At 37.5% G+C, this 27,701-nt stretch overlaps 2 protein-coding genes across 5 annotated transcripts; one reads left to right on the top strand and one right to left on the bottom strand.

Moving 5' to 3' along the window:
• Nucleotides 1–549: 549 nt before the first annotated feature.
• Nucleotides 550–7,207, bottom strand: LOC111325339 (ataxin-3). Of its 2 annotated transcripts, none has more exons than XM_088755449.1 (10): nucleotides 7,122–7,207; nucleotides 6,974–7,022; nucleotides 6,218–6,333; nucleotides 4,464–4,594; nucleotides 3,751–3,817; nucleotides 3,121–3,208; nucleotides 2,480–2,656; nucleotides 2,109–2,241; nucleotides 1,385–1,500; nucleotides 550–755 (listed from the first exon to the last, which is right to left on the bottom strand). In XM_088755449.1, the coding sequence occupies exons 1-10, from the start codon at nucleotides 7,143–7,145 to the stop codon at nucleotides 697–699; spliced, it is 960 nt and encodes a 319-aa protein (XP_088611575.1). In that variant the 5' UTR covers nucleotides 7,146–7,207; the 3' UTR covers nucleotides 550–696. The 2 variants fall into 2 exon arrangements, with proteins under 2 accessions (XP_088611575.1, XP_022784917.1); XM_022929182.2 differs by having other exon boundaries at nucleotides 2,109–2,163.
• Nucleotides 7,192–27,226, top strand: LOC111327487 (E3 ubiquitin-protein ligase MARCHF6). 3 transcript variants are annotated; one of them, XM_022931796.2, is made up of 30 exons: nucleotides 7,192–7,267; nucleotides 7,489–7,588; nucleotides 9,025–9,057; nucleotides 9,263–9,303; nucleotides 9,740–9,883; nucleotides 11,676–11,748; nucleotides 12,499–12,658; nucleotides 12,824–12,974; nucleotides 13,755–13,816; nucleotides 14,079–14,111; nucleotides 14,539–14,590; nucleotides 15,248–15,306; nucleotides 16,466–16,546; nucleotides 16,815–16,843; nucleotides 17,279–17,318; nucleotides 17,470–17,544; nucleotides 17,906–17,960; nucleotides 18,612–18,760; nucleotides 19,218–19,268; nucleotides 19,579–19,679; nucleotides 20,070–20,207; nucleotides 20,641–20,692; nucleotides 21,286–21,465; nucleotides 22,363–22,432; nucleotides 22,974–23,155; nucleotides 23,777–23,911; nucleotides 23,999–24,088; nucleotides 24,557–24,689; nucleotides 25,204–25,339; nucleotides 25,917–27,226. In XM_022931796.2, exons 1-30 carry the CDS (start codon nucleotides 7,246–7,248, stop codon nucleotides 26,002–26,004), a joined length of 2,715 nt encoding a protein of 904 aa, XP_022787531.2. In that variant the 5' UTR covers nucleotides 7,192–7,245; the 3' UTR covers nucleotides 26,005–27,226. The 3 variants fall into 3 exon arrangements, with proteins under 3 accessions (XP_022787531.2, XP_088611574.1, XP_022787458.2); XM_088755448.1 differs by lacking the exon at nucleotides 7,192–7,267 and adding an exon at nucleotides 7,379–7,421 and having other exon boundaries at nucleotides 12,824–12,968; XM_022931723.2 differs by lacking the exon at nucleotides 7,192–7,267 and adding an exon at nucleotides 7,379–7,421.
• Nucleotides 27,227–27,701: the final 475 nt, after the last annotated feature.

Raw genomic sequence — 27,701 nt, 5'->3', positions numbered from 1 at the left:
CTATTAATTTTGAAGAAAAAAAAAAGTTTGGAAGGACCACAGTTGAAGCGATTTCTTTGCCGATGGGATTAAAAAAATGCCCATTCATGTAGAGAGAACTGTTGTATTTGCCACTGTCCACTCTTCATGCCTTTATTTGTATACACCCCTTCAGTATCAGCCCAGAGAGGATTGACGAGCCTCTAGTGAGAACTTATAAGGGAAGAAGGGATTCTTTGTTCAGAGATTTGTCCATGTTCATAGGTTGTGAGGTTTATCCTTCTGAGACCTCTTCTATTCAGTGCAATATCCAGGTACTCTCCATGATGGAATTAAAACAGTTTCCAGTAAATCTTTAAATGAAAAAAAAATTATTTTTCCAAATTATCTCCACTTCCAATTTGTCAAGTATGTGGGAATCAGTGATAGTGTTGTCTGATTGTCAGTTGAGTGTAGTCGTGAGAAGGACTGCTGTCAGAAGTGGTGACTGACATTTTGACAACCTGAGGGGAAGTCATCATGTGGGGATGTAACAAAAATTCCCCTCAAAATGGCCCTAGCAATGCCAAAAAAGGTCTCTATGTTACTTTATTTTGTACAAATTTGAAAACTTAGTTGTATTTCGTTATTACATAAATTCAATACTCATTCCTTCAGTTACTATAATAAAAAATATAAAAGAAACAAAAAAAGAGACATTCCAGGAAAAATTCCTTGTTATGTACCATCAAGAGACAACTTAAGAGCAGCTTGAAGCATTTCCTCCTCTGATAATTCTGAAATAAGTAAAAAGAATCAAAACAGCTAATGGAAAAAACTTTGAGGGAGCACTGAATGTGTCCTGCACAGTTAAAAATATGCAAGGTAGCAACATCACATCCCTTCATGGGAGTCAATATCATGACCAGTCAATAAATGAGTAAGGGAATCTAAAATACTTGCATGGACCTGGACAAAAGAAATAGAAAGCCAACACGATGGGAGGGGGGAGGGGGAGGGGGGAGGGGAAGGGGGGAGGGGGAGAGAGGGGGTCTTCCAGCAAAAAATCTTCAGTCTTCTTTTTTCACACTTCCAGACAACTTAACAAGAGTATTCATATTCTCCATTCTCATCTCTATACATTTCCTTTGGAACTGACAAGGAGAATTAGGTTGGTGATCATTTCCTTTACTCTTGTGATCTTAATCGATGATTTAACTGTATTATTGAAAGCAGAAATTAGCTGCTGGTAACCAACGGTTTTGTATGTCTAGAAATTTCCCCAAGCTTTAGCAGAGGTGGAAGGAAAAAGCTCACATTGGGAACAGTCTAACTGCATTTTCATCTCTCATCCTGTTGATCCCACCTTATGAACCCGGCAAACCAAATATTTCATTTTTCATGGAGAAGCCAACTCATTCTGTACCTGGGGATTGTGCTCGATCAGCAGGTGGGACTGGTCCTGTTATGATTTGTTGAGATGTATCTGCTGTCTCTGAGGTTTGTCCTGTGTTTGGATTGTTTGCTTGGGTGTGGTTTTGTCTGAAAAACAAATCAGGTCAAACTCAAGTAGAGTTCCAATCCAAAAAACCTCTCATTAGCACATTAAGAATTCAGACAGGATTCATTAAGACTTATTGATAAATGCCAAGTGTACCCAGTAACTTGTAATACTGTATTATGTGAAAAGGAAATATGCAATAACAAACTTTACCACTCAAGGGTTAATGCGAACAACTAGATTCTTAGTCCCACTGTAAATCACACTTACATTACATCACAATTGATAGTCCCAGAATAGCAGCGTGCACATACAAAAGATGTCAACAAATTATCATATTATAAGCATATTATAATTTAAATTTCATTCTTTAGTGTAGCTGAAAGTCTTGATTACTTTAAGGGCATTGTTGCTGGTTGCATGCTTAAACATGGCAAGCTAATACTCCAGGTTTCCTTCTTCAAATGCATCATGATAAAATAATCATGATTGTATATGGAATATAGAACCCTGACATAATGGGCTCCTTCTTAAAAACATTTTTTGCCATTTCCTCAGCACCTCCTTTTAACAAGGATCAACAGGAGTTTCCAAGGACAAAAGTGACTCAAAACTAAAGCAGTCACAAATTATTTTAAAGCTAACTTACCTTTGAAAATACAACTCTCGTTTTTTTCGAACTTCGTCGATGTCAACTGGTTTATCTGATGATGAGACAACATCTAAATGACCAGCTAATAACATTTCTGCAGTATAAAATACACTTCTCATCTTTTCTAGAACTAAATAAAAGTATTTTTCAGTTAGAGAGAAACAAGAACCTACTTAAGACATGAAACAGGGTATTTGTGTCATATGAAAGTTTTTATCGAGGAGAATAAAAAACAGAATGAGGTTAAGCCAAAGCAAGCCCACATAGAAAGTAACATCACCTACAGCACAAGTTTGAGATAACAAGAATGTTAAACCCTTAAGCAGCTAAAGGTAACAACAAGTTTAAAGTTTCAAGCATAAACCTACCTTCACCTCCTACACCACCACTGGCTTGTTGAAGCGCAGCTGTTAGATCTGTTTTGTTCACTAATTTGTGTGAAGTTGTTTTAGAAGGTTTTTTCTCTGGCTCAGCTGGACAAAGCTTCAGTAGTTGATCAGCTTCACTCTCTGGTAAGTTCCCTTTCACAACAAATATTGAATAACCTGTGAGGTAAGAAATTTTGGGTAGTTATATCTATGTGACTAGAATGATTTTTTATGTCCACATCATTGTTTTCAACTCTTTTAAAAGTCTATAGATACTAAACTGAGAGTCAAGGACTCCAAGCTACTTTATCACTACAAAATTCTCAGTCTATCAACATAACAAGCAGTGGAAAAGGTCTTGAATAAGACTCCAGTGACCCTTTCACTCCAAGAGGTGATCAATGTAAAACTTCTCTTTACAAGCATTTGATGAGAATTTGGGGAACATTACTCAAACTAAAGGTAGTAGAAATTGTATTGCACCAAATCACTTGCACCCTTAAACTACCTTAACTCCAAAGATCCAATTACTAACTCTCCCTTCTAAGTACCAAGTCAAAATATCAGCTTTAGAAAATCTTAACTGTCAAAAGTAAGATTGTCACTGTCAAAATAAGATTTAAAATTCTACTTGCAAGTACCTTCTGTCTGTAATTGGGTAAGAAATAGTGACAAATATGTCTCAGTTATCAGCTCTGGTTTGGACAACAAAGAGTTCAGATTAAACCACTGCAAAGAAAAAAAAAATGGAAACTTTACCTTGATGTGGTTCTCTCAGTTTTCAGTTCTCTTCCAGTTGATTACTCCTGACTCATAATGCTAGCCTAGCTTTTTTATATTCATTACCTTAGTTCATACTTTTCTTCATTTCTTTTTTTCTTCTGTGGCAGCCAAAGAAGAAGCAGAAGAGCCAGCCTGCAATATTTTACCACTATACCAACTTCGTCTTATCTCATTAATATATAATATAAATTGGCCACATTAGAGAGTTTTTAAAGCCGAAGTATTGAGAGGAAGCCTATTATCAGGGGTTAACGGTCAAAATATCAGCTTTAGAAAATCTTAACTGCAGCTAATTTACATTATCAAACACAACCGATGAAACCAAATTATCTTGTTGTACCCCACCAACACAGCACTTTATCCATTTGCCTTATGGTATCAGTGCAATGAGCTCAATCAAGCTCTTAATGAAGTCCTGCTTGACAGAAAATGCCATTTAGATCAGGGTTTTACATTTTATACAAAATTAAATTAATATTTTCCAGTACCTGATGGCCAAATTTTCGTATAGTCAGCCAATGTTGTTGTAAGTTACATATAAAAGCTTTCTGATTCCTAGTTTTGAAGAAACAAGCAAATTAGACCATATTTCTCTTTCAAAAAAGAAAAGACAACTTTGATTATAAATTTACAAGACATGTTTCGACATTCTCATGTCATCTTCAGTTGCAAATGAGCTTTTAACGGTTGTACATTTGAATTTATATTAAGGTACGTTACAAATTACATGTCAGGGCTTACATTACAATTTGAATATTAAATATGTGAAAAATGTAAATAGCGCGTGCTTGACTAGATCAAAAAAAAAAAAGCAAAAAAAAAAAAATAAATAAAACTGGTAGCAGTTTGAGTTCCTGTTAGAAGGAGGACCATAGACACAATGGAAAAGCTTTTTAGGATTAGTTAATGTACATTTATTTTTTACTCCATGGCTCACAGGTTACAGTTTTTGCCCTGTGCTGCTTGATTAGACTGTAGCATTCAGTTGATTTCTCTGTAATTATAATAATAATACAATAAAGGACCAAGGAACAACATAATTAAAAGGAAAGAGACAATTCTAGACGCTTCATTTGCTGATTATATTTCTCTTTCTAATTTTATGTCACTTAATAATAGATTATTCATGTGATGGCTTTGAAGAAATTCAGTAATAATAAAATATATGTTATAAATTCATTTCTAGTATACCAAGGCTTACTGTGGATTTTCTCGTGCCTCTCTGGCCTCTAGACTCAAATATGGTATGAGCTCTAACCCCCACACACTGAGGGCACTGCATATAACCTGAATGGAGAAGAATCCACTGTCATCCATATTTGAAGAAGGTTGCTGTAAAAAAGAACAGGAACATAAGGATCACCAGCACAGAATTCCCAGCCAGTAGGTAGGTAGGTAGGTAGGTAGGTAAATTTATTTCTCACTCACCCCTGGCAGCCTTAGTCCAGCTGATCGCCGCCAACTGACTCTTTTATTTCTCAAACCAATACAGCCTAGCATTATACGTAATGTAGGCAACATACAGTAATATTAGAAAACAGTTACAAGCTTAGTAAGACTCTATGCTGACAGTCTTAATAAAGAATATCTAACCCAACAGAGTGTATGTTATCAAACTCAAACAAAGGTTTGGGTGGGAACTGGGGCTCAAAAATACTTGTCAGCAATGGCGGATAGCAAAACAGCAACTGATAAAATACACTGAGCATGTGACTCAAAAACAAACCCTCGGGCCCAGGCCCCAGAGGTGTGTGAAAAAACATTTTCCACTTATTTTGTTCCTCAGCCAGTGGACAATACAACTTCGATTTGAGATGCACAATGAGCCAGCAACTCGTACTAAATACATTCGAATATATAAAATTCTACATCTACAGTTAACTAAAAATATACAGATACTATATATTTAACAAGAATATAAATTACTTAATATTATATACTTCCTAAAAAAGAATACATCAATGTGGTAACATGGTTTCTAGTAACTAGTAAAGTACTATTACTCGTGATAAATATACTAAAGATATTTTTAATATAAATATACTAAAGATATTTTTACCAGATACAGCATTGGGGTAAAAATGCAAGAAATAAATAGCAATGCAAAGTCAGTCATGGATCATGAAACCTTTAACCCCCATGTGTGACCAGGACAGAATTTCTATGTTCAATATCAATACAAAATAAGGTGACAAGTGACAAGAATAAACAAAATTATTGATTAGAGTATTAGAAGTTAATCCCAAGTCCAAATTTTCCAAAGGGTTCCAAGGGTTCAAAGGTGCGTGCGCTTGTTTTTACTGGTCATACAAGATTTGTTAAATAAAAGGGAACTCTTTTGCTACAATGTATCAATTTTATGTTATAAAACAAATGGTAAACACCACAGTGTACAGATTGGTCAATTTAGCATCCCCCATTTGCCCATGGTTGTACACTGCTGACATGAGCAAATCCAAAGACTATTTTTTCCCGTGCGCTTGTTTTTTCTGGTCATGTAAGATTTGTTAATTAAAAGGCACCTCTTTTGCTACAATGTATCAATGTTATGTTATAAAACACTTGGTTAACGCCCCAGTGTACACTATTGAGTTATGGATGCACCTCGGTCGCTGGTACAGACCTCACTGCATTCGGTCTGTACTGGCGACCTTGGTCAAGATTCTCCCATACAGACCTCCCGCTCGGTTAATAAGAACTAAGTTTTGTGGCTCAGTAGATGTATCCTAAAATCCACCTCTGTTCAATGAATAATTGTTAAATATAATGTTCTATCATTGCTTACAACAAAGTAATTGGTTTGATTGTCTGGGATTTTAAAATTTATGCTTACATGATTGGATGCTATGATGCAGATATTCTTTTACCCCTTGCACTTTGTTTAGTTTGTTTTTCTGGATTTCTTATCAGCGGTTTTATGGTTTTGGGCTCCCTCCAGAAAATGAGAACAGTTACCTTAATAAATTCTTGATAATCCTGTGATGTAACATCTCCTTCTGCCATTCTTGCTCTTTCAAGTTCATCCAATTGTGTTGCTATATCTGCCAGAACTACTGGGTTAAAGTAAGGGCCTGCAAAAAAGTTAGATTGGTTTAGTATCACAAGCCTCCTGGCCCATTATCGCAATAGTAGATCCTGCTTTCCATGCCTTCAACCAACAAAAGAACTTCTCACTAACCCTTTTCACCACCATAGGAGACCAAGATAAAATTTCTCTTTACAATATCAATACAATATGCAATATTAAGTAGCATCATAAGAATTGCATGGCAGACAGTAAAGAGAATCATTTGTAAGATCTTAAGAGTTTATGTGAAGGAAAGTGGTTTGATCACTATCAAAAAGCAGTGATCAACTTCAAACAGCCGTCTGGAAAGATCACTTCCTCAAAAAACACACCTCTAGGCGTTTTACAGAGTTGGAAGAACGTTGTGCGACCAAAAGACTCCTAAACTAGCTTGATCTAACCGGTGCTTTTATCTGGATCAAAATAACAATAATCTCGAGCTGTCAAAAATTTTTCCCAAGGTATTCCGACAAAAGTGCAATGTCTTTCTAATAAATTTCAGCCTCCTTGAGACTAGTTCTGTTTGGATTTAAATAAAAGTAATACTCAACATAAAAGTCCAAGGATCTTCTTTACAACTCAATTACAAATTGTACTTCTAACATTTGACGCACTGTTCTATACGTGCAAAAAGGATACAGTACCTTGTAATAAGGCATTGAGGCAATGTTGAGCGCAAAGAGAGCCTTCTTGCTGCAAAGTAAAACAAATGTATCGTTAATAAAATCATTTTTTATGTATTTAAGACCTTGAAGGCTGGAAAAAAGGTAAGATTCGCAGGAAAACATTTACCTTCTCGTGGAAGATAGCATCCATCTCATCGTTCCTCTATCCAAAACCGAAACTGAGTAGACTGGGGCGGGGGAACTTTGTATTGCCTCACAACCAAGAATAGTCTTTGACCAAACGAAACAAGATGGACGACGATGCACATGAAGGTTGATAGAAGTTCTTCCTTATTTGCTCTCCTGTGGTATTTTCTTTAAATTAGTGCAATTTTCCTTCAATATTTTTGTGATAATGACCTGGAAGTTTTCAAATATCACCGCGAATTTTTCCTTTTGATGCGGAAAATGAAAGGTTTAATTTCAGGTATTAACATTCACGTACGGTCTGTCAGTACGTTCCTACGTTTCTCAGTGTTTTTGTTTTATTCTAGTCGATATCTGCAGAGTATGTCGCGCTGAAGGGACACATGATAAGCCTCTGTACCATCCATGTATATGCACGGGAAGTATTAAATTTATACATCAAGAATGGTAGGTATTTTGAGTTTTTTGGTCTAGCTTCTTTTTACCAGAGTACTATAGTGTGATTGTAGATAAACCGGCGAAGCATATCTCGTGATCTGCCTCAACATCTCCTGTATTAGTGCTAAGCATCGTCGATTGTTTTCACAAGGCCAGAAATTTACTTGTAAAGCAATTTTCGTTTGATCAAAAGGAAGTACAGAATGGACGAAAGTGAGATGTTGAATTCACATCCAGGAAGATTACAGTGTCCATGTGCGGTTTTTTTTAAATTCTGTTCTGTTTCTAATGTCGTCTAGACGGAAAGATGTCAGATTACGTTAATAGCAATAAAAAGAAAGGGGAAACTTTCGTCCTGTTATCTATGACCGTACTACAACAGTTTGCTTTGTCAGTGCAGTGCAAAATTTTAAATTTCTAGTTTCCTTGTATAAAATAGTTTTCTCCTACCTCTTTTGTAAAATGACATTTTCAAAGTCAGTTATTAATTAGAGAAAATCGTCATGGTACTTTAATTTTATAGTGTTGATGAGCTGCAAGGTTGAAGTGTTTCTACAATTGCTGCCTCTAAGATTTTATAATAGTAGAATAGATTTGATTGCTGAATTAATTCCATTGTTATGGAAAATTACTAAGCCTTAACGGTTCTCCTTTTAGGTTAAAGTCTTTTAATCTGAATCATGAAATGAATAATTAGCAATTACTCACCAAAGTAGAGGTGAATGGTGGTGGATATTTACTGAGACATGAAGATGCAAGGCAAGTATCCACCACTTTCACCAACACTTTGGTGAATATTTTGAAATATACTGGAGGATGGTCTGAAATGAACTCTCAACATACAATTTTGTCTCTTCTGTTGCTCGGAGGGGAATAGTACTTGCTTTTTGCCTCCGAAACAGTCGATTGGCACTTATAAAAAGTACTATTTACTTTTGGTATATACTAAATATTATTATTGATGTAACAAGTCATGTTATTCTGGTGAAAAATCCTGAGTTGGCTTAACATTCAATCCCCAAACATTACACGAAAATTGTTGATTAAGGTACTGTATTATAAAACACCATTTAAATACCAGCTGAGCCCTCTTGTAACATCATGATGTCTTTCTCCAGTTTGAGACAACATGTTATCTTTTCACATGAAAAGATTAAGTTATGAATGGTACCTTTTGCAGTGGTTTCATATTTCATTGATGCTTAAATAGCAAATTAAAGATTACATGGTTGTATTGGGATACAAAATTTCTCTTCCCATGTTGTGAAATATTTTACTTGTTTGCTGGGCTCACTTGTGAAATGTTTATCTGTGCTCCACGTTAAATCCTATCTCCACACAGCCATGTTCTTGCATCATCCTCTTTGTAAGTTTTACTAATATATCTGCTGATGACTTCTTCTGATTGTACTTCTTTTTATTTGGTGTTGTTCATTTATTCACAGTTTGGTACAGTGGCTTAAACACAGTAAAAAAGAGTGAGTATTAATGTTTATTTTAGCTCAATAATTTGGAATACTTTATTTGTAAATGAACTGTTAATTGTGATTATGGCTAAGAGCCAGCTGCTGGAAAAATCCACCTGCTGAAAAAGCAGAAATCACTGGTTGGCTGTATCCAAATTGATCCATAAATACTTTTATTTGTAAGAGTGAACTTTTTTCTCTCTCCCATTCATTTTAGATATTGTGAATTATGCAATCACCGGTTTGCCTTCAAACCAAGTGAGTGTCATAAAAATTTCATTTGGAATTTTTGCTAATATATACTGTAGTATCGCTCCCTGGGAAATAATTCTTTGTTCAAGAAGCTTAAACTCTACCTCTACGTCTATTCTTTAATTTATTTGCTCTTTTTATTCATCTTTGAAGTGAAGATTTGAATCTGTCTTTTTATAAAGCACTTCATTAATTCATCTCTTTGACCATTATTTTCCATGTTCTTTGAAAGCGTCAGCATATTAAAATGTGTGTTTTGGTGAACAATTTAAAATGTACAGAATTGTGCATTTTGTTGTTTATGTTTTTGTTCTGTTGTTGTTGTCATAATTAATAAATCATCCTTGTATACATTATCAAATAAAGGAAACAAAAAGATTCGACAAGAACACATTTTTTGTTGACAACACTTTATTGTTTGTTTGTGTCTGTTTTCTTATAGTTTATGCACCAGACATGCCCAACAGACTTCCTGTCAAGGATTTTGTTGGTGGTTTAGTAACAAACATTCTTAGAGCTCTAAAATATTGGCTTCATTACACACTGGTTGCCTTGGCATGGCTCGGAGTTGTGCCTATTACAGCATGTGAGTCAAAGCAGTCTCTGTTTAAGTAAAGATCGTAGACGTCCTTCCCTAATTGAAGGCTAAACATCCTCTTTTGAAATGTTTATTTTCAACAAGTATACTTGTTTGTCAGGGGGAGGTAAGAGTGGCTGAATCTGGAAACAAAAATTTCAGAATGTGGCTGTTGCTTGATTTGTCCTTGGTCCAACTTTATTTCCTCTGTTTCCAAGTTGTTGTTAAATATTTATATTTATTTAATCACTTTCACCAGAGTGTGGTGAGGGTCACACAACAGAGTGAGGCTCCAAATTAAGTGCGCCCAATATCCCACCCATCCCACTCCAGGGGAGGACATCCATCACACAGTAATCTCGTGTGTGGGAAATTAACGTCTCCTACCCCAACCCTGCAGGAGACGGGACCTCCATTTATTTGTCCCTATCCGAGAAGACTAGAATATCTAACCATTTCTTGATGTTATAGAAAGGTAGCAAACTCTTTTCAATTATTTTAAGACCCTGAGTGTTGGTCCGGCCAGGGCTCGAACCCTTGACCTCCTGCACAACAGTCCAGCGCTCCATCCATTGAGCTAACCGGGAGGTGGTAAATATTGCCATACCCAAAAACACCAGACAATAAAATTTGAACCATTGATAAAATCACTGAAAATTGACATAACCAACTAAGTCCATTTCTGTCTTTTCCATGTAACAACAAGAGGCTCTTTCACTATGTAGAAATTTATCCCAGATGTTTTAACTCCCAAAGAGTTTCACCACCATAAACTTTAAGCACAAACAAAGTGTTCTTTCAGTGGATGTTGATCCTTTATGTACATAAAACCCTTTCCTTTGGACTTGAAATAGGTTGTTCTTATTCCTTTGTGATGGAACTCTAGTTGGATCACTATGGTGATGATCCAGTTTTCCATGGTAATTCAATTTTTAGTAGGGTAATGATCCATACTGCCAAGGAGTAAAATGTCTCAGTAAAGGTCATCAGAATATATATATCTTATTAACCAAGCGCGAGGGCTGTACTGGGAGAATATTGGCCCGAGGTCTGTACAAAAAAGACCGAGGGCTGATATTCTTCCTGGTTAGCTCAATTGGGAGAGCGCCGGACTGCTGTGCGGGAGGTCGAGAGTTCAATACCGGCCGGACCAACACTCAGGGTCTTAAAATTAACAGAGAAGAATATGCTTCCTTTCTCTAACATCAAGAAATGGTTAGATATTCTAGTCTTCTCGGATGGGGACGAATAAATGGAGGTCCCTTCTCCTGCAGGGTTGGGGTAGGAGACGTTAATTTCCCACGCACGAGATTACTGTGTGATGGATGTCCTCCCTGGGGTGGGTTGGGTGGGTAGTTACAGGGCCGTTCTGAAAACCACTTCTGTGAGAACGCACCCTGTCTAAAGATTATTATCTACTTATCTATCTATCTATCTATCTACGGTCCTGAGCAAGCTTGGTTAATAAGAGATTTATGATACGACTGAAGTTCAAAGGGACACAAGTGCGGTATCATCCAGGACCATTCGGGACAGTGCCCGGTCCAATACTGAGAGAATATTGACCGGCAATAGAGCATTTTGATTGGTTAATTTTAGTTATTGGCCCTCTGACTGCCCGAGTCGTGTAATAAAATCTTGTTATTCACAGGTTATAAGCTTCAACTGCAAATTGTTTTAATGTTGATCAAGTCAGATGGACTTGTTGGACTAAATTTTAAAAAAAACTTCTAATAAGCAGGCAGAAATTTTTAGCAAAAGCTGATTGTAAAAAACACTTCTCTTTTTTTTTTTTTTTTAGATCGTATATATAGATGCCTATTTGCTGGATCTGTCAATTCCCTTCTCACTTTACCATTAGATATGTTATCCACGTAAGTACACTGTGTCTTTCCCATCTCAAATGTACAGTACAATGTAGTAACCAAGTTTAAGGGTTTTAACCTCAACCTTTGGCAACAAAAAAATCATGAAATGGCTGCCATGACATAGAAAAGCCCTCTGTAAACTGCATTGCATAACATTCTATATCAGAAATCATGACAAAAAGAAAATGACAGAGCATAGTCCAAATGTTTATGTTTATGTAACTTTAACATTGAGACCTTTAAAAAAAACAAAAAACAAGTAATAAGAATATTACAGATTGCTACATGTACAGTACTGCCCAACATAAGTAGCCATATTGACTACTTTTGCTGCAAATTTAGTCTTGCACCAAAAGCTTTGTCTTCTTGGAATGTTGACCAAAGTTGTGGCAGTTTGGAACACTGAGTGCATTTTTGAAAATGACAAATTAATTTTAGACCATGGAACACATAAAAAAAAAAAGTATTGGATAATGTTAGAAAAGGTAATGAAATTTTTCAAGATAAAAAAGGGGAAAACTCTGTATGAAGAGACCACAGCTGTTTCAAAAGAATTTCCAGCAAGATATACCTGAGTAATTTTTTCCAAATGAATAGCCATGAAGATGTTCATACACATAATTAAGCCTTGCTTGTTTTTTTCAAACCAACAAAATATTTGAATCCATGACAAAATGAGGTAGTTTTAAATTTCTAATAATATGATACTTTCAGTTAGCTGTTTATCATATTGTTGCAATTTTTCTCTCTCTGCAGAGAAAATCTATTTTCAGACTGCCTACGAGGATGTTTTGTGGTAGCATGTACACTTTGTGCATTCATCAGCTTAGTCTGGCTACGGGAACAGATTATTACAAATGGTGGCCCTGCATGGCTGGAGCCAAATGTAGTTGATCCTCTTCCCCAACTTAATGTTGTAAGTTGAAGTTCAAAATGATTGAAATTGGCTCTTACAGGGGCATCTTAATCTCATACTTCTGTTGTTCCTTAAAAGAATTTCAGGTCAAACTGATTTTAAAGATTTTAAACCAAGAGAAAAGTAAAATCACACCATGTGCATTCACACTTTCTTTTAATTTAGGTAAACAATGATCCTGGGGGTGCTGCTGGGGATGCAGCTGCCGAGGGAGGTGGGGTTGGGGGGAATGTTAACCAGCCTCAAGATATTCCAGAGGAAGAAGGCAACAATGGAGCAAATCAAGATGCAGAAAACGGAGCTCAAAATGGTGATGGTCAGTATAAACAGCAAGAAATAGTTTTTGTAATTATAATTGAAAAGAACAAAATATTAATTCTCTGGAATTTTCTATGAAGTTGCATGTATATTATGGTGACTATATCATCTCTTTTGTAATTAACCTTTAAATTCCCATAATTGACCGAGACAGAATTTCTCCTTACAATATCAACACCATATCAAGCAGACAGGTGATGAGAATGAAGAAAAATATCAATTAGGGGATTATTAGTTGATCCAATACCAAATTCTCTGAACTAACATCATTAGAGTTGTATAGCAGACAGTAAGGAGAGCTACCTGTGAGATCAAGGGAGCTAAAGGGTTAAATACCATACATCCAAGTTGGAATTTTACTGTAACTCTGACACCCTGAAGCTTTTTGTAGAACAAGTTAAGGAGCTATGGTAAGATAAATGAGTATCATGATGACAGGTGAAAGCCCTTTTACAAGGGGCCAATGGAACTGCTTTAAAACCTTATAATTTTTATACCAGATGCAGTTTGAATATAAAGCTAGGAACAACAAACAATAATCATTGGCTTTTCTGTTGCTGGAGAAACAAGACTTTCACAGCTGACAGCGGAATGTCTGACAACATACACCAAACTTCTGTTGAATGATTTGTGCAGCTTAAGTATATTCCATTTTCATCACTGAATGCTTGCATTTCTTGCATGTTACAAGACAGGAGGATTTATTAGAATAACTCTTCTTGTTTGCTTTGATGACACTAATGATTTTAAGGGTATTTTTTTTTCTTTTTCCTCACAGATGATGGAAATTGGAATCCTGTGGAATGGGAAAGGGCTGCTGAAGAACTTACATGGGAGAGGGTGAGATTATTTCTTTGTTCCCAAAATTAGCCACTTATTTCACCAACTTACACCCGCATGGTGATTATCACAATTAATACAACATTTGTTTTATGTCGTGACATGCTTGTATAACATAAAACATTCAATGTTATTTCATACTATGTTGAAGCTTACCAACTTGCTATGAGTTCATCGGCAATACTGTTTTTTGTTACCCACATGCAGGAAGCATTGCAGATGTAATAAATTTTTCTCAATTTCAAGCAATTTTCTTCAACAGATGCTTGGGCTGGATGGATCTTTAGTATTTTTGGTGAGTTTCCAAGTTATTTCTTCTTGTAATTAGATTAAATGAATTATCTTTGAAACTGTGGGTGAAAAACAAGTGAAGATATGATCTTTGAAGGTGAGCTGCAATAAAAGAAATTGCAGGAAAGAAACTTTCTGCAATTCCTTTCATTGCAGCTAACCAGGAAGGATCCTGTCTTCACTCATTTTTTGCCTGCCTGTTACAGATTTTTCATCTGTATCATTCAGCTGAAAATGCCTGTTGAATGATTTCCAGCCAATATTGATAAAGCTTAATACAAGCAGGTGCACTTACCTTGTGCTGCTATGCACATATTGGGTTATGAACCTGTTTAATCAATAAAAAGTTCCAAAATGATGTTAAAATGAAAATCTCTGATTATTTGTGAACGTTTTGATCAACAAATGCATCTTTGGATTTTTCTTTGCAGGAGCATGTTTTCTGGGTAGTCTCTCTAAACACATCTTTTATTTTGGTCTTTGGTGAGTAACTTTGCTGGGTTATTAGTTTAGTTTATTAGATTTGCTGACAGGCAGGGAAACCGCAACAGCTGGCGCCAATTACTGTGGGCCCAGTAAACCCATCCATCCCACCCCAGGGGAGGACATGCACCACACATTAATCTTGTGCGGGGGAAATTAACGTCCCCTACCCCTAACTCTGCAGGAGACGGGGCCTACGGTTTATTTGTCCTTATCCGAGAAGACTAGAATATCTATCCATTTCTTGATATTATAGAAAGGTAGCAAATTCTCCTCAGTTATTTTAAGACCCTGAGTGTTGGTCCGGCTGGGGCTTAAACCCTTGACCTCCCGCACAACAGTCCGGCGCTCTACCAATTGAGCTAACCAATTAAGGGAGTTGTGCCACAATTTGTGCTTCTTGAAAAGTTAAGCTTTGATTTGTTTTGGAATCCTCTCCATCCAGAACCATCCACACTCCTGTTTGGTTTGTTTAAATTACCTCAGTGTTGTTTGTTCACTTTACTATACCATTATTTTTAAGATCAAATTTTGCAAAGACGAATGATGTTTTTTGAAAAAATGCTTTGTTATATTATGATCACGATATGCTACATACAGTCACATGTTATCATCCCATTTTAAGGTGGTGTGATGGTTGATTGTTGTGTTTTTCAGCCTTTTGTCCTTTCCACATTGGGCAGTTTACAGTTATTTTATTGTCACTTGAAGAAGTGGTAGGTGGCAGGGTTTATGACATCTGTGTATGAATGATGCCAAGCTCTAAACTTACTTGAATTTGTATTTAACAATTATTCGCTGAAGGCGAGGTGAATATCGTCGAATAATCCCCGAGACGAAGTCGAGGGGATTATTAGACAATATTCACCGAACCTGAGGCGAATAATTGTTTTAGTTTTATTTCAGAGCTGAACAACAGAGAAATTTCCAAAATCATAACATTTTAGTAACATTTATTAACTTTTTATTTTAACATTTTATATAAACCGTGTGGAGCGGTTTATATAGCATCATATAAGGAACCGCTTGACCAATCAGATTGCTGGAAACTCTTTGCTCAGCTCTGAAATTATACTAAATATCAATAGTGGTACTATGAATGACCAGAGTTCAAATTGGTTTGGAATCATGTGAAAGATAAATAAAAGGAGATACCTGCCAAGTGGGATGCCATTTAGTTTATCATGATTACAGACATACTTGGACAACACAAAGTTGTCTCCACTTTAAACTCTGACAAAATTTGAGAAGCAAAATGCCTTTAGCTGAAATTTAATTTTAAATAAAAACATATCAACTGACTTTTTTGGAATAAACCCCAAAAGTCATATCATGGCATGTGCAAATGACATGTTTTATCTAGTTTGTGCATTGTTGAGCATGGTGCACACACTGCCCTATTGGAGCTCAAATTGAGTTGCTGATCACCAGTCGTGACTGAGAATTTTTCTATAGTTGTTGTCAATCATGAAGTAGAGGAAAAGCCTTCACTTCAGATTAACTCAGGTAATGGAAAGAGCAGAAATGAATGATAAACAATAATCTGTGGCAACCTGTTCTAAAAATTGATTTTAGTGAAAACTCACGAGCCCTTTTCAGTCTTAAGTCACTCCACAATTAATTATTTTTTGTGACACATAAGTATGTACATTTTTCATAGTGTGATTCACTTTCTTTTTTAAAGTCATAGATAGAATTATGCTTGTCAAGTGTTACCTTCTTTTTAGTCATATCTCAAATACTTAAAACAAAAATTTACTCAGTCCTCTGAGACAGTTCTTTTTTTTTTTTATGGCTGTATGAAGTACAGAAGCCATTTGTTTATTACCTAAATGCTTCAATTTGTTTTTAACTTTCTTTGTCTTTTATTTGCAGTTTCAATCATCAAAATTTGAAGGTCTACTAACTGCAGTTCTAGGATATGTGATTATCGCCTTCTCTCTTATATTATGTCATGTATCCTTTTTTTCAAATAATGTTGCCTTGATGTATTCTAGGATTTGTTTTCCTGGAAACTTACTACTTGTACCATACTGCTTACTGTGGCAGCCAAAATGGTAGCAGCTTGGAGCACTTATGATCCTTTGTACCATATATCTGTTATAGAATTCAATTATTGTAACTAATTTGTAACTCCTGGTATCCTAAAAGGTACATTGTCTAGATAGTGCTGTGGTCTAGTTAGACAGAAAAATAGTTCTTCCTTAACTTTCTTTTTTTATAGAGTGTGGCATCCCTGTGTGGATTGAGAAGGTAACAATATTGTTTCATTTGTATCCTAATTGCTATCTTTGTCCTATAGACTAAAGATAGATATGTCACTATTTTACCCAGTAAGTGTTGTGAGCTTCATAGCTCAAGGACTGTTGGAGCTAGGATGCTGTTTGTTTGCAACCCTCAGCTGGGTACAAACCCTCATCCTCAAGACAGCAAAATTAGGAGATCTGGAGTTTGAATTCTTTTGGGGCATTGCTATTGTTTCCTTCATCCCACACTTGTGACTAATGAATAACATCTGGCTTTAATTATAGTGTTTTTCTTTTTTGATTGATTTTGCAGAGAGAGTTTTGAGAAGCTCTCTCGTGATAATCAGAGTGAGTGTTAGTAGTGCTTGTAATTAAAGTTCACCTCAGAGCCAGTCATAGTTATCTATGATCACTCTCTCTTTTTTTTTTTTTTCTCATGCAGACCGAAAAGAATATTGGGGTTGTGCTACGTAGTAGTTAAGGTAAGAACTTGTAGGAACTTCTTGTTTACTTTTATGATTACTGTGGTTTTGGTTTTATTACACTCTATTTAAAGGCACTCAAATTTGTTAATATATCTAGGTTATTCAGACTAACTTTATTCCAATTACTTCTTACTTGATTTCCTGGCAGGTTTCATTGTTAATGTTGGTAGAGATTGGATTGTTCCCATTGGTGTGTGGTTGGTGGTTAGATGTATGCTCACTGGTGAGTCTGTCCAAAAGACAACTTTATGGTTGAAATATTTCCAGCTTGATTATAACAGTACTCTTCTAACATTATAGCACCAACTCCTTTAAACAGTTATAACTTGCTGTTTTGTGGAGGCTGTCCATATTTTGCTACCAAAGTCATGCAGTATCAAACACATTTTGATATTACTGCAACTTACACGCGTTAACAAGCTAGCAGCCATCTTCTCCAAATTGATAGGCACTGAGCAAAATAAGCTCTTTGTCTTAAACTTTAAAGTTACTGTTACAGTATTACTTTTTGAAGATGTCAAAAGGGATGTTCATTACTGCTTTATCAATTATTATTAATGGAAGTCTTCCTTTTCTTCCTCTAGTCTCTGTTTGGTGCTACATTGAAAGACAGGCTTCTGAGTGTTGATTCGGCACCAGGTATTTTAATTACGATAGGAAGTTGGAGTCTTTTTTTTTTTTTTCGAGGAATATACTCTACATCGAACTTTTTCTTCCTGAGCAAAAATTGAAAAGAATTTTAGAAGTATGTAGAGTGGAAGGTTATGAAAGATCTTTTAAAGTCAACCTGATCTGAGGGGAAAAAAAAACCGTGCGTTTCTTCGCCTGCGGGAAAGTATGAAACCTCGAGCAACGCGGGTCAGATAGAGACCTGCATAATGAGAGACTTAGCGAACCAGAACGCGGCGCAGTTTGGATACACCGAAACCGAGAACGCCGTTACGAGCGCGGGAAAAACAAAGCTACAGATGCGAACGCGACGACAGCCCAGAGGCTAAAATCCTTCAAATTCTGCCAAACACATATTCATTTTAAAGCTGGTATCAGTTATACATTAAAAAATGGCAACATTCAGAGAGGGGAAACGCGTGTTCTGCAGCGCTGATAATGACAAAGGCCCACTGACATGCCTGCTGTTGCGAAACATTCCCAGTGTTCATTTGAATAGTTTATATTCCTAATAGAGTAAGGGGAGACTAACAGCCAGATTACGTTTACACGCGCGGTGAATAATGTAGTGTTACACATTGTTTTGTAAATTTCCCCCCTTTTTCTGTTTTATTTCTCCAGGTACAGCCATGTTCCTTCATTGGCTGGTTGGTATGGTTTACGTGTTCTACTTTGCTTCATTTGTACTCTTGCTCAGAGAGGTGCTCAGACCTGGTGTCTTGTGGTTCTTGAGAAATCTGAATGATCCTGACTTCCATCCAGTCCAGGAGGTACGTGACCTCTCCAAGTTACGAAATAAGCCCGCTCCTCCCCATGAAGACTTCTCGGAGACAGGAACCAAGAAAACGATTGAAACCGAGTCTAGTTATAGTTGTTCCTAATTCCTCCCGGTTAGCTGGTCAGGGAAGTTGAACAGGGAGGGAGGGAGGGAGGGGGGGGCGGCGTGGGGGGGGGGGTTGTGAGTTATGTGGACTTTTTCCCTTGTGAGATTGTGACGATCGTTAGCCCCTCGTCTTTCGCTCTGACGATAGGCCAACGCTCGTAACGTCAGCTTTCGAAACTCTGTACGGTTGTTAATATACATTATTATCCTTAATTGCAACTCGATAGAACCAAATTATCTTGCTATATACCTTCCCTACTGACGCAGCAAGAAATCTGCTCTGTTTTCTCACGAGGATGTTGGTTGGCATTCAAATTAAAGACTTTGTTTGTTCGAAATTTCAGATGATACGACTTCCAGTTTACAGACATGCGAGAAGGTTTTTACTGTCATTGGTACGTTATATTGTACAGATAAATTCCTTTACACTGTAAAGTAGAGGAATTTTCCTCTTCCTATTCCTCTTTGAAACGTATATTAAGTAGGACAAAGACAGTACATTTTAAGCGTTATGTGCACGGTGGGGAAAGACTTCGTTGATGAAGAGGAAATGTGAAGTCTGTCTTCACGTGTGTTGTGATCCAGAACACCTCACAATAACGTGAACTGGTCGTTCCCGGCAACGCCTCTCCCATTATCGATATGAAATGATCACATCTTTGTAACTTCAAGTTGTTTTTTTTTTTTCCTTTTTTTGTTTTGAAGGTTGTGTTTGGTACCACGGTGCTACTCATGATGTATCTTCCTGTCCGACTCATTAAATGGCTGTTTCCAAGTTTCTTGCCGTACAACGTACAGTTGTCAAGGTCAGATGAAGCCATTTATTCACCCTTCACAAAACGTGCGTCCTCAACAATTTAGCTCAGAGACGCACAACCTTTTAAGTCGGTGCCCATCTATTTTATCGATAACTATTTTCTTAAATTTCTCCATTTTGTCTTTGCCGATGAAATGGTTTGTTCAGCATTTTTCCTCGTTGTTTAAGGTATCTAGAGGTTTTCCCCTTTGCAAGGTCGCCTTCTTCCATCTTTGTCAGTTTGCCCCACCCCCTGAAATAAAACAAGTTCATCGCCATCTTCACCAGTTCGCCCCCAAATCTTTTTACTCTTTTCCCTACGACGGAACATATTCCTTACGTGGTTTGCGGAGCCAACTTCTCCTTAAAATGATTTTCCATGTTCTGTCTCTCTTTTCAGTGAGGTTCCAGTAAGCGAGTTATCCCTCGAGTTACTGCTGCTCCAAGTTGTGTTACCAGCGTTGTTGGAACAAGGTCATACTAGACAATGGCTGAAAAATGTCATGCGTGGCTGGGCTGTGGCTGCGGCATTCGTCCTGTGAGTATTTTTAACCCTTTACAACCTAGCATCAGTATTCACATTCTCCATACTGTTCTCTATACATTTGTTAAGGTGCTGACAAGGAGAATTTGTTTGAAAATCAAGAGCTTCTTGAGTTGGTGATTGATCATTTTCTTTATTCTCATGACCTTAATGTTTGATTCAGGGGTGAAACTGAAAGGAGAAATTAGATGCTGGTCACTCGGTAAGGGTGAAAGGTTTATGAGTCGCCTCCAGTGCTTATTTCAAGTTAACATTTCTTCGGTTTGTCTGGTCCAAGGGAGTTGCTACAACTACTGTACATCAGAGTTTATATCCATGTTCTTTCAATGCCAGGTGGTGTTAAAAATTAAAAAAAGCAACAACAACAACAACAACAAAAATGCAACAAAAACAGACTCAATGAGACAATCTTTTGCTCTTTTTCTAGAAATCTTCGATCGTATCTGTTGGGTGATGTGCCTTTGGATGGAGCAGAAAATGTAAGTTTTTATCGATTACAAAGAACTTTAGTAAAATGTTCACTAGAATCGACGATTAAGATTGTTTTATTTCAGTTTAACTGCTTTTTGCTTTGTTGGCCAAATTGTAAACCTCGGCGCGCGAAGACAAAAATCTTAATTGACTGTCGTGCTTGAGAGCGCTTCTCGATAGAGTGTCGTATAAGCAAAACCAAAGTAACCACAAAGACCAATCAGGAGAAAGGAAGATATCGTTAAGAGCCAATGAGAACTCGAAATATAACGACCGAACTGCCTAAAGCGCGGGAAAACGCGGGAAACTTGGTCGTGATTTGTTTTAGTTTTGCATCTGATTGGTTGAGAGGTTAGCGCGAGTTTCCTAAACCAGTCAAAGTAACGTTAAGTAAAACTAAAGCAATCCCGGACGGGATTGCTTTCGCCACTCAATTAAATATTGCTCTAATGCGTTATCGGCGAAGATGGTACTCGAAGGAACGCCGGAAATCGAACTAAAATAACTTTAATATCGAAAGATCCTCACAGTGTAGTTTGTTGAGCAATTAATTTAAATGTGGAAAAACCACTCTGACAGTTGTTGACTTTTTACCCTCTAGGTGTATGGTTTGCATTTAAGTTACCGTGTTGATCAGAGGAATGCTGGGAATGGTCCTCAAGTAAACGCTGCTGGTCAGAATGCAGTGCAGGCTCAGCCAGCTGCTGGTAATGCCGTGGGGGGCGGTGGAGCCGCTCTCGGTTTTCAGCCGTATATCAGACCACGCATGTTTGCTTTCAAGGTAATAACTTCTCATTCTTCCTTCGCCCACCCTACCCCTCCCACACACGGAAATGTTTTATTTCGTAAGTATACCATCTAGATCCAGAATAGTGGCTTCCCAACGTCGGACAAATAATGACGTTTGACAAATAATGTATTCAAAATCGACTTTTTTATCGCCTTCAATTAGTAATTCGTGTTTGTTTGTTCTTAACATCGCCCGCCTAGATTAGCTCGCTATTTGCAGGCGGTGTTTATTGTAAGTAATTGTTTTGGAAGACCTAATAAACTTGAAACTTTAAACTTGTCGGAGAATGAAAGAAAATTGATATACATTAGTTATGACCCTGGGAGAAAGAAAACAAACAAACTTATTATTTGACTCCCATTGGTGACCAAGACAGAATTTCTCCTTACAATATCAATACAGTATCAAGCAGACAAGTGATGAGAATAAAGAAAAATATCAATTAGGGGATTATTAGTTGATCCAATACCAAATTCTCCGATCTTACACTATAAGAATTGTATGACAGACAGCAAGAAGAATTGCTAATCAAACCTGGAAGTGGAACAGTTGAATAAAGATTGTTGGTAATTTTTTCGCTCGGAAGTGGAAGAGAAGATAAAAGTTGTCACGAGCGTGGGTTAAAGAAAACAAATCAAAGTTAAGGGTGTCTGTATAAAAGTTGAAAGACATCTCTTCGAAACTCTCTTTGATTCAAACGATTGACTTGTAACTTCTCATTGTGATTCTAATATATTATATAGCAAATAGGTTATACGAAAAGGAAAGCTTATCAGTAAGAGGATATTGTCGTGATTTAAAACGGACTTCTCCTGTCTAATATACAAGGAATCATATGGTATTCAGTCAGGAGTTCTCAGTGGCTCATTGGTTTTTCTTCTCTCTTAGATATTGTTGCTTGTCATGCTGATGTGTGTCTCGCTGTCTTTTGCAAGTTTTGTGACTTTAACAGGACCTGGTGAGTTACAGAAAGCCTTCTACCCTCCAACCTTCGTACAATGAATTTGTCTGTTTCTACGAGTACCAAATTCGCAGAATGAAGTTCAGTCTTCCTGGGTTGAAAATGAATAATAAGCATTACACTTAATTCTGCAAAGTGGAATGAACCAATCAGAGCGTATTTCTAACATGTGCAAACGGTGCCAGGGGCGGGAAAGCCGTAGTTGTCATGGTTTGCCAACCACCTGATTGGCTACAAACGCGGTCGGTTTGATTCCCATTTGCAATTGTCATGTAAGCCTTATACAGTTCTGTGTCCATACTTTGCGATGCGCAAAAATACCGTGGAGTAAAAGTTTGCTTGGGCATAATAGTAAATGAATGAATGAATGATTGAATGAAGTGCATATATTCTAAGTGATGAACCTGACTGATTAAATGCAGTTAAAGCCATAGCAACAAGTAAAATCGCGAAAGGAGATAGAGGTTGTACCCGTTCTTCACCTTAACACTCAGATTCAGACAAATGAAAAAACTAAAGCTGCGATCGTTTTGTTTAGTGTTTATTGGCCGAAGCGTGATGCTACTATGGATGGGTGATGCAACTGTGCACGAGCTGTATACAGCAGCATGTGGTTTGTATATTATGTGGCTTGTTTGCCGAATTGGCAGTGTACTCGCCTCCTGGATACCTCTTGGCTGGAAGGGTGTGGCCATGAAATTCTTCGAGTGGTTTCTCCTGGTGAGTTCCTGGTGGATTTATGGTCCTGTTGTGAATGGAAAAACCTTTGAATTTTTTTGACAGGGCTCGTTCAGACTCTTAAAATCTTGTCACGACGTACCGATTGGAAACTGTTTATCAAGACCGGAATAAACTATTGAAAGTAAAAGTTGAATCGTTAACAGAAAGAAAACTGTGTAGAGTTTTAGAAGGGTCAAGACTATTTCTAGATTATAACAAGCTTGATGGTTGGTTGAAATCCCTGGGACGTGAAGAGAAAGGAATTACTTTTTTCGTATTTTTTGGTCTGTTTCAAGGGAAGCTTAGACAACCGCTTTTCTGCGTAAGCCATGGAATTATATACTGAACACTGAGTCTGGAACATATCAATTGTACGCACAAAAAGTGTCTACGAACCATGTTCTGATGTATGAAAGCTAGCCAGTAGCTCTGACTCGCTTTGACAAAGGGCTTACGCTCTAAACGTTAGGTTTAACAACTACTGATGGTGGCCAATTTACAAATTAACCGGTAGCTTACACCTCGACTTATCTTGTCTCTAGGTGAATTAAACTCTTTTATTTCCCTGTAGCTTCATAAAGCTGCCTGTAATTAATTGACCTTCTTTGTTATTATTTTCAGGGTCTCAAGTGTGTTATCGTGGCCCTTGCTCTTATTGGCTTGGTACCTTTATTGCTGGGCCTTCTGTTTGAGCTCGTTGTAGTAGCGCCTCTGCGAGTCCCACTCGATCAGACCCCTTTGTTTTTTCCTTGGCAGGTAAAAGAACGCCAATCCTGTCATGCTTTTCTCAGCCTTAGTCTCTAGAGCAATTTACAGACTGCCTTATCTTTGTTTCTATAACAGGACTGGGCATTGGGTGTACTCCACATGAAGATTATATGCGCTGTTACCATGATGGGTCCAAACTGGTGGCTCAAAAGAGCTTTAGAACAGGTAACACACACTAGTTTGATCCATCAACCAGCAAAGGCTGCCTGGTCTCATCTAATTGAAGTGCTTGTCGAGTAGTTTAGTGTTGTTCTGATTATAGTTCCTGCAGAAGCTAGTGACGTTGCGCCGCTAGAGCACAATGCGTGACGTGGGCAGTATTTTGTGACGATAATCAATGGATGATCGTTCGGGCGGCTGAGAAGAAGCCAAGACGGAGATCTAATTCTTTAAGTCGGTTATCGGTATCTATTCCAAAAATTTACTTACGCTTATTGCAAAGCATTGGTCCTGAGCCATCTCAGGCTTAGTTGTACATTAAGTAATAATCAATGGGCGAATTATTTCTCTATGTGAACGGGAGAAACTTCGTTAAGTCAATTTTCACTTCATGACATCAATGTTAGGTTTACCTCTACGCTCTAAACCTGTATTTTGTTGAGATAAATCAGTAATTTTACTTCAATTGTCCAGGTTTATCAAGATGGTGTTCGGAACATAAATGTGATGTTTGTATTTCGACACGTGACCTTACCCGTTGTAAGTTGTCTCCTATTGGCTGTTTCATTCCCCTACGTCACTGCTGCCGGAGTTGTACCCATATTTGGTAAGTATGTGGTAGGATTATTTTTTTACGTCTGGTTTAATTTAACCTCGGTATTTCAACCATGTGGGCTGCTGAAGAGTTACGACGATTCCTTTTACAGATTTACGGTAAAATTTCAGATTTAGATCTAGATATCCCATCCGTTCGTAAATGCCTTAGAAAAAGAAAGCCTTTATTCTCAACCCTGTTTCTTCCTATTTAAGCGAGTTCGTGTGTAAAGCTATTTACTGAAAATTATCTCCACTTAGCTAGTAAACAGCGCGGTGGTAGCCGCGGAGCCAAAGCGCGGGAGGCTTAGGTCGAGTCACGTTCTCCACGTGACTCGACCCAAACCTCCCGCGGTATACTGTTGCGCTTCGTTGTACTAAATGAACGCCCACCTGGAACAGGCTTTCTCCACTTTCATCGGAGATAATTCTCCAATCAGAACAGTACAAGCTTGCACCAGTTTTACAACTCCTTCCCAACACAACAGTACTCGTACTTGATTGATTATTGTTGCCATTCTGTACAGTGCGATCACCTGACACTCGCTTGTTCTGTCTCCGCCGTATTTACCCGTTCCTGTTGGCCATGTTCGTCCTGATTGCGGGCTTTATATTCCAAGGACGTCAATTCCGTCTTTTGTACGAACGAATCAGGAATGATAAGTAAGTTGTTGTAAGGTCCTCTTCTCTCGTCGTCAGATTTTACTATAGATTCGTCACATTTCTACCTCGTTCAGAAATCGATATCTCCAAATTTCTCCACGTTTTTAAAAAATTACGCGAATGCCGAAGTGCTTCTTTTCTAAGTATGCTCTCTGAAAAACAGAAAACGACAGAGAGACTCAAGGGCACGAAAGTAGACAGACACTAATTGGCTGACAGACAGACCGGCGCACTGACCGACTTGCTACAGGCTAATATTGATGGTCTGACCGACCTTTTAACCGAATGAATGAAGGACCAAACGAACAAACAACCGATCGAATGTTTAACTTACCAACGGACCAGGAAGCTGGGGTCCAGGGTAGCTATGCGAACGCGCGAAAGGAACTCATGCATGTTCGGTTCGCCCGCCTGTTTGAATCTCGCAGGCCTGATCAAAAGCGGTTTTCGTTTTTCATCTTCCTTTTGTATCCAAATTGATAAATGGGAAAAATAGACCTTGAATTACGCTATTTAAAACCGTTAGGAGTAACTTAGATTAGGTACAAAAGTTATGTACTTGTCTGATTTCTTTCAGGTATCTTGTTGGCCAGAAACTGGTCAACTACGAACATGGTAAACGCCCTACTAAGGTTCCTACCAAAGCAATGGCTGATACCGAGTGAATTCTAATCTTTATGAGGTGTTCACGGTTTGCTCGGAGTCATGGATAGCAACAGTCACACAACACAGGAAATTTCATAAGCATTGCGTGACAACCGTCGCGCAAATAGGCGGTCCATTCACAGGGAAAAAATTGTGAACATACACGATAGCGTACTTTTAAAATGGCACCACTCTATGTAGAATTCAGTGTTTGTGTTTGCCATCGGTCTGCTAAAGGGAAATTATGTGAGCTCGTTATTTCGTTATTTATTAATTTCCCAAAATGTGTGCGATCAATCGTTGGGAAACAGAACGTGAGTGTAACTGTAAGAGAGAGCGTTACATGTTACATGTGTAGTAGTTTTATTATTACTCACAATTATAAAATTTATAAATGATGTAAAAAGTCAACAAGTTTACCAGGGGCTAATTAATTTCTTTTGAGAAAATTTTCAGTTCTATAGGAATATAACAAGTGCATTTGTATTTTGAGTTTAACAAGGTAGCCTTTCTCAGGAGTACAGTTTAACAGCAGAACGGAGCGAGACGGTTGACGGCGCGACCCGACCCGACCGCTACTGTCACGCTTCGTTTTACTTACTCTGAACGCCCAGAACAGGCTATTAACAAGGCGACCTTATCTTGCAAGTGGAAAATTATTTAGATTTATTTACAAGGTTTTAAAAAAAATCGGTGCGTTTCGTTAGTTAGTGACGTGATAAGGCCAGATGCTTGAATCATTTGTGTACATTTTTGTGTCGTATCGGGGTACAAGGAGCATTCGCGCGAGGAAAGTGACTGTCGACCTTTGCAGAACTAGCATTACGTAAAGCCGTACCCTCTCCCCGAGAAGAAATGTTTCTCCTCGGGGGGAGGGTACAGCTACACGAAGGCTATGGCGAAATGAGAGTTGATTTCCAGCGAGGCGGGTAATCATTGCGGGATAAGGAGGCATCTTTGGAAAGCACGAGACTTGAAGGAATCACTCCTGTTGATTCTAAGATATTTGAAATACCTTTGTCATTCCTGTGGCTTTTATTTTAAGAAGTCTTGCATTTGTGGATTTAATCTGTCGACTAAATTGTTAGCTTATGAATACTTCATGAAGAGAGAGATTAACTGTAAATAGAAGTCTATAGGGTTATTATTATTATTATTATTTTGGTAGAGCTTTGAATATTTCCAGGGATAGGAGAGCTTAGAAATGAGCTCATAATAAACTGTTTATAACTCACCAACGAACACGATGTGTAGCTTGTAACTGGGAAGAAGACTTTTTTTTTTCACCTTTTTTTCTTTCTGTATTTCCAAAATTATGTAAAATGCATGAATGTTGTTGAAGCGTGTTTTGATTTTAATATTTACACCCAATATTTTTACTCGTGAAAATAATTTAAACCGTGGCTGAATTGTTAAAGCTTGTTTTAAGACATCAGTTACCTAAAAATGATGTTTCCAACCTTTAGCTTGCCAAAATTATCTCATTGGATTTTTCCAGGATTTTTCATGGATTTGTCATTGATCTCCAATAAAATTATTGAATGAATGGGGATTACCCGTGATGCAAATATAAAATTTTCTAATATACCGGCTATTTTTAACTACGCTATTATCACTTAGACCAAAACTTTAACGGAGAATTTCAGTTACATTTGAAAGCCATTTCGGTCATGCTACTGATTCTCAGTAAACAGGTTTACGACAAAAAATTAACGGC

This window comes from Stylophora pistillata, chromosome 3 (assembly GCF_964205215.1).
Source record: "Stylophora pistillata chromosome 3, jaStyPist1.2, whole genome shotgun sequence".
Lineage (NCBI taxonomy): Eukaryota > Metazoa > Cnidaria > Anthozoa > Scleractinia > Pocilloporidae > Stylophora > Stylophora pistillata.
This window is presented reverse-complemented; position numbering and strand designations above follow the sequence as displayed.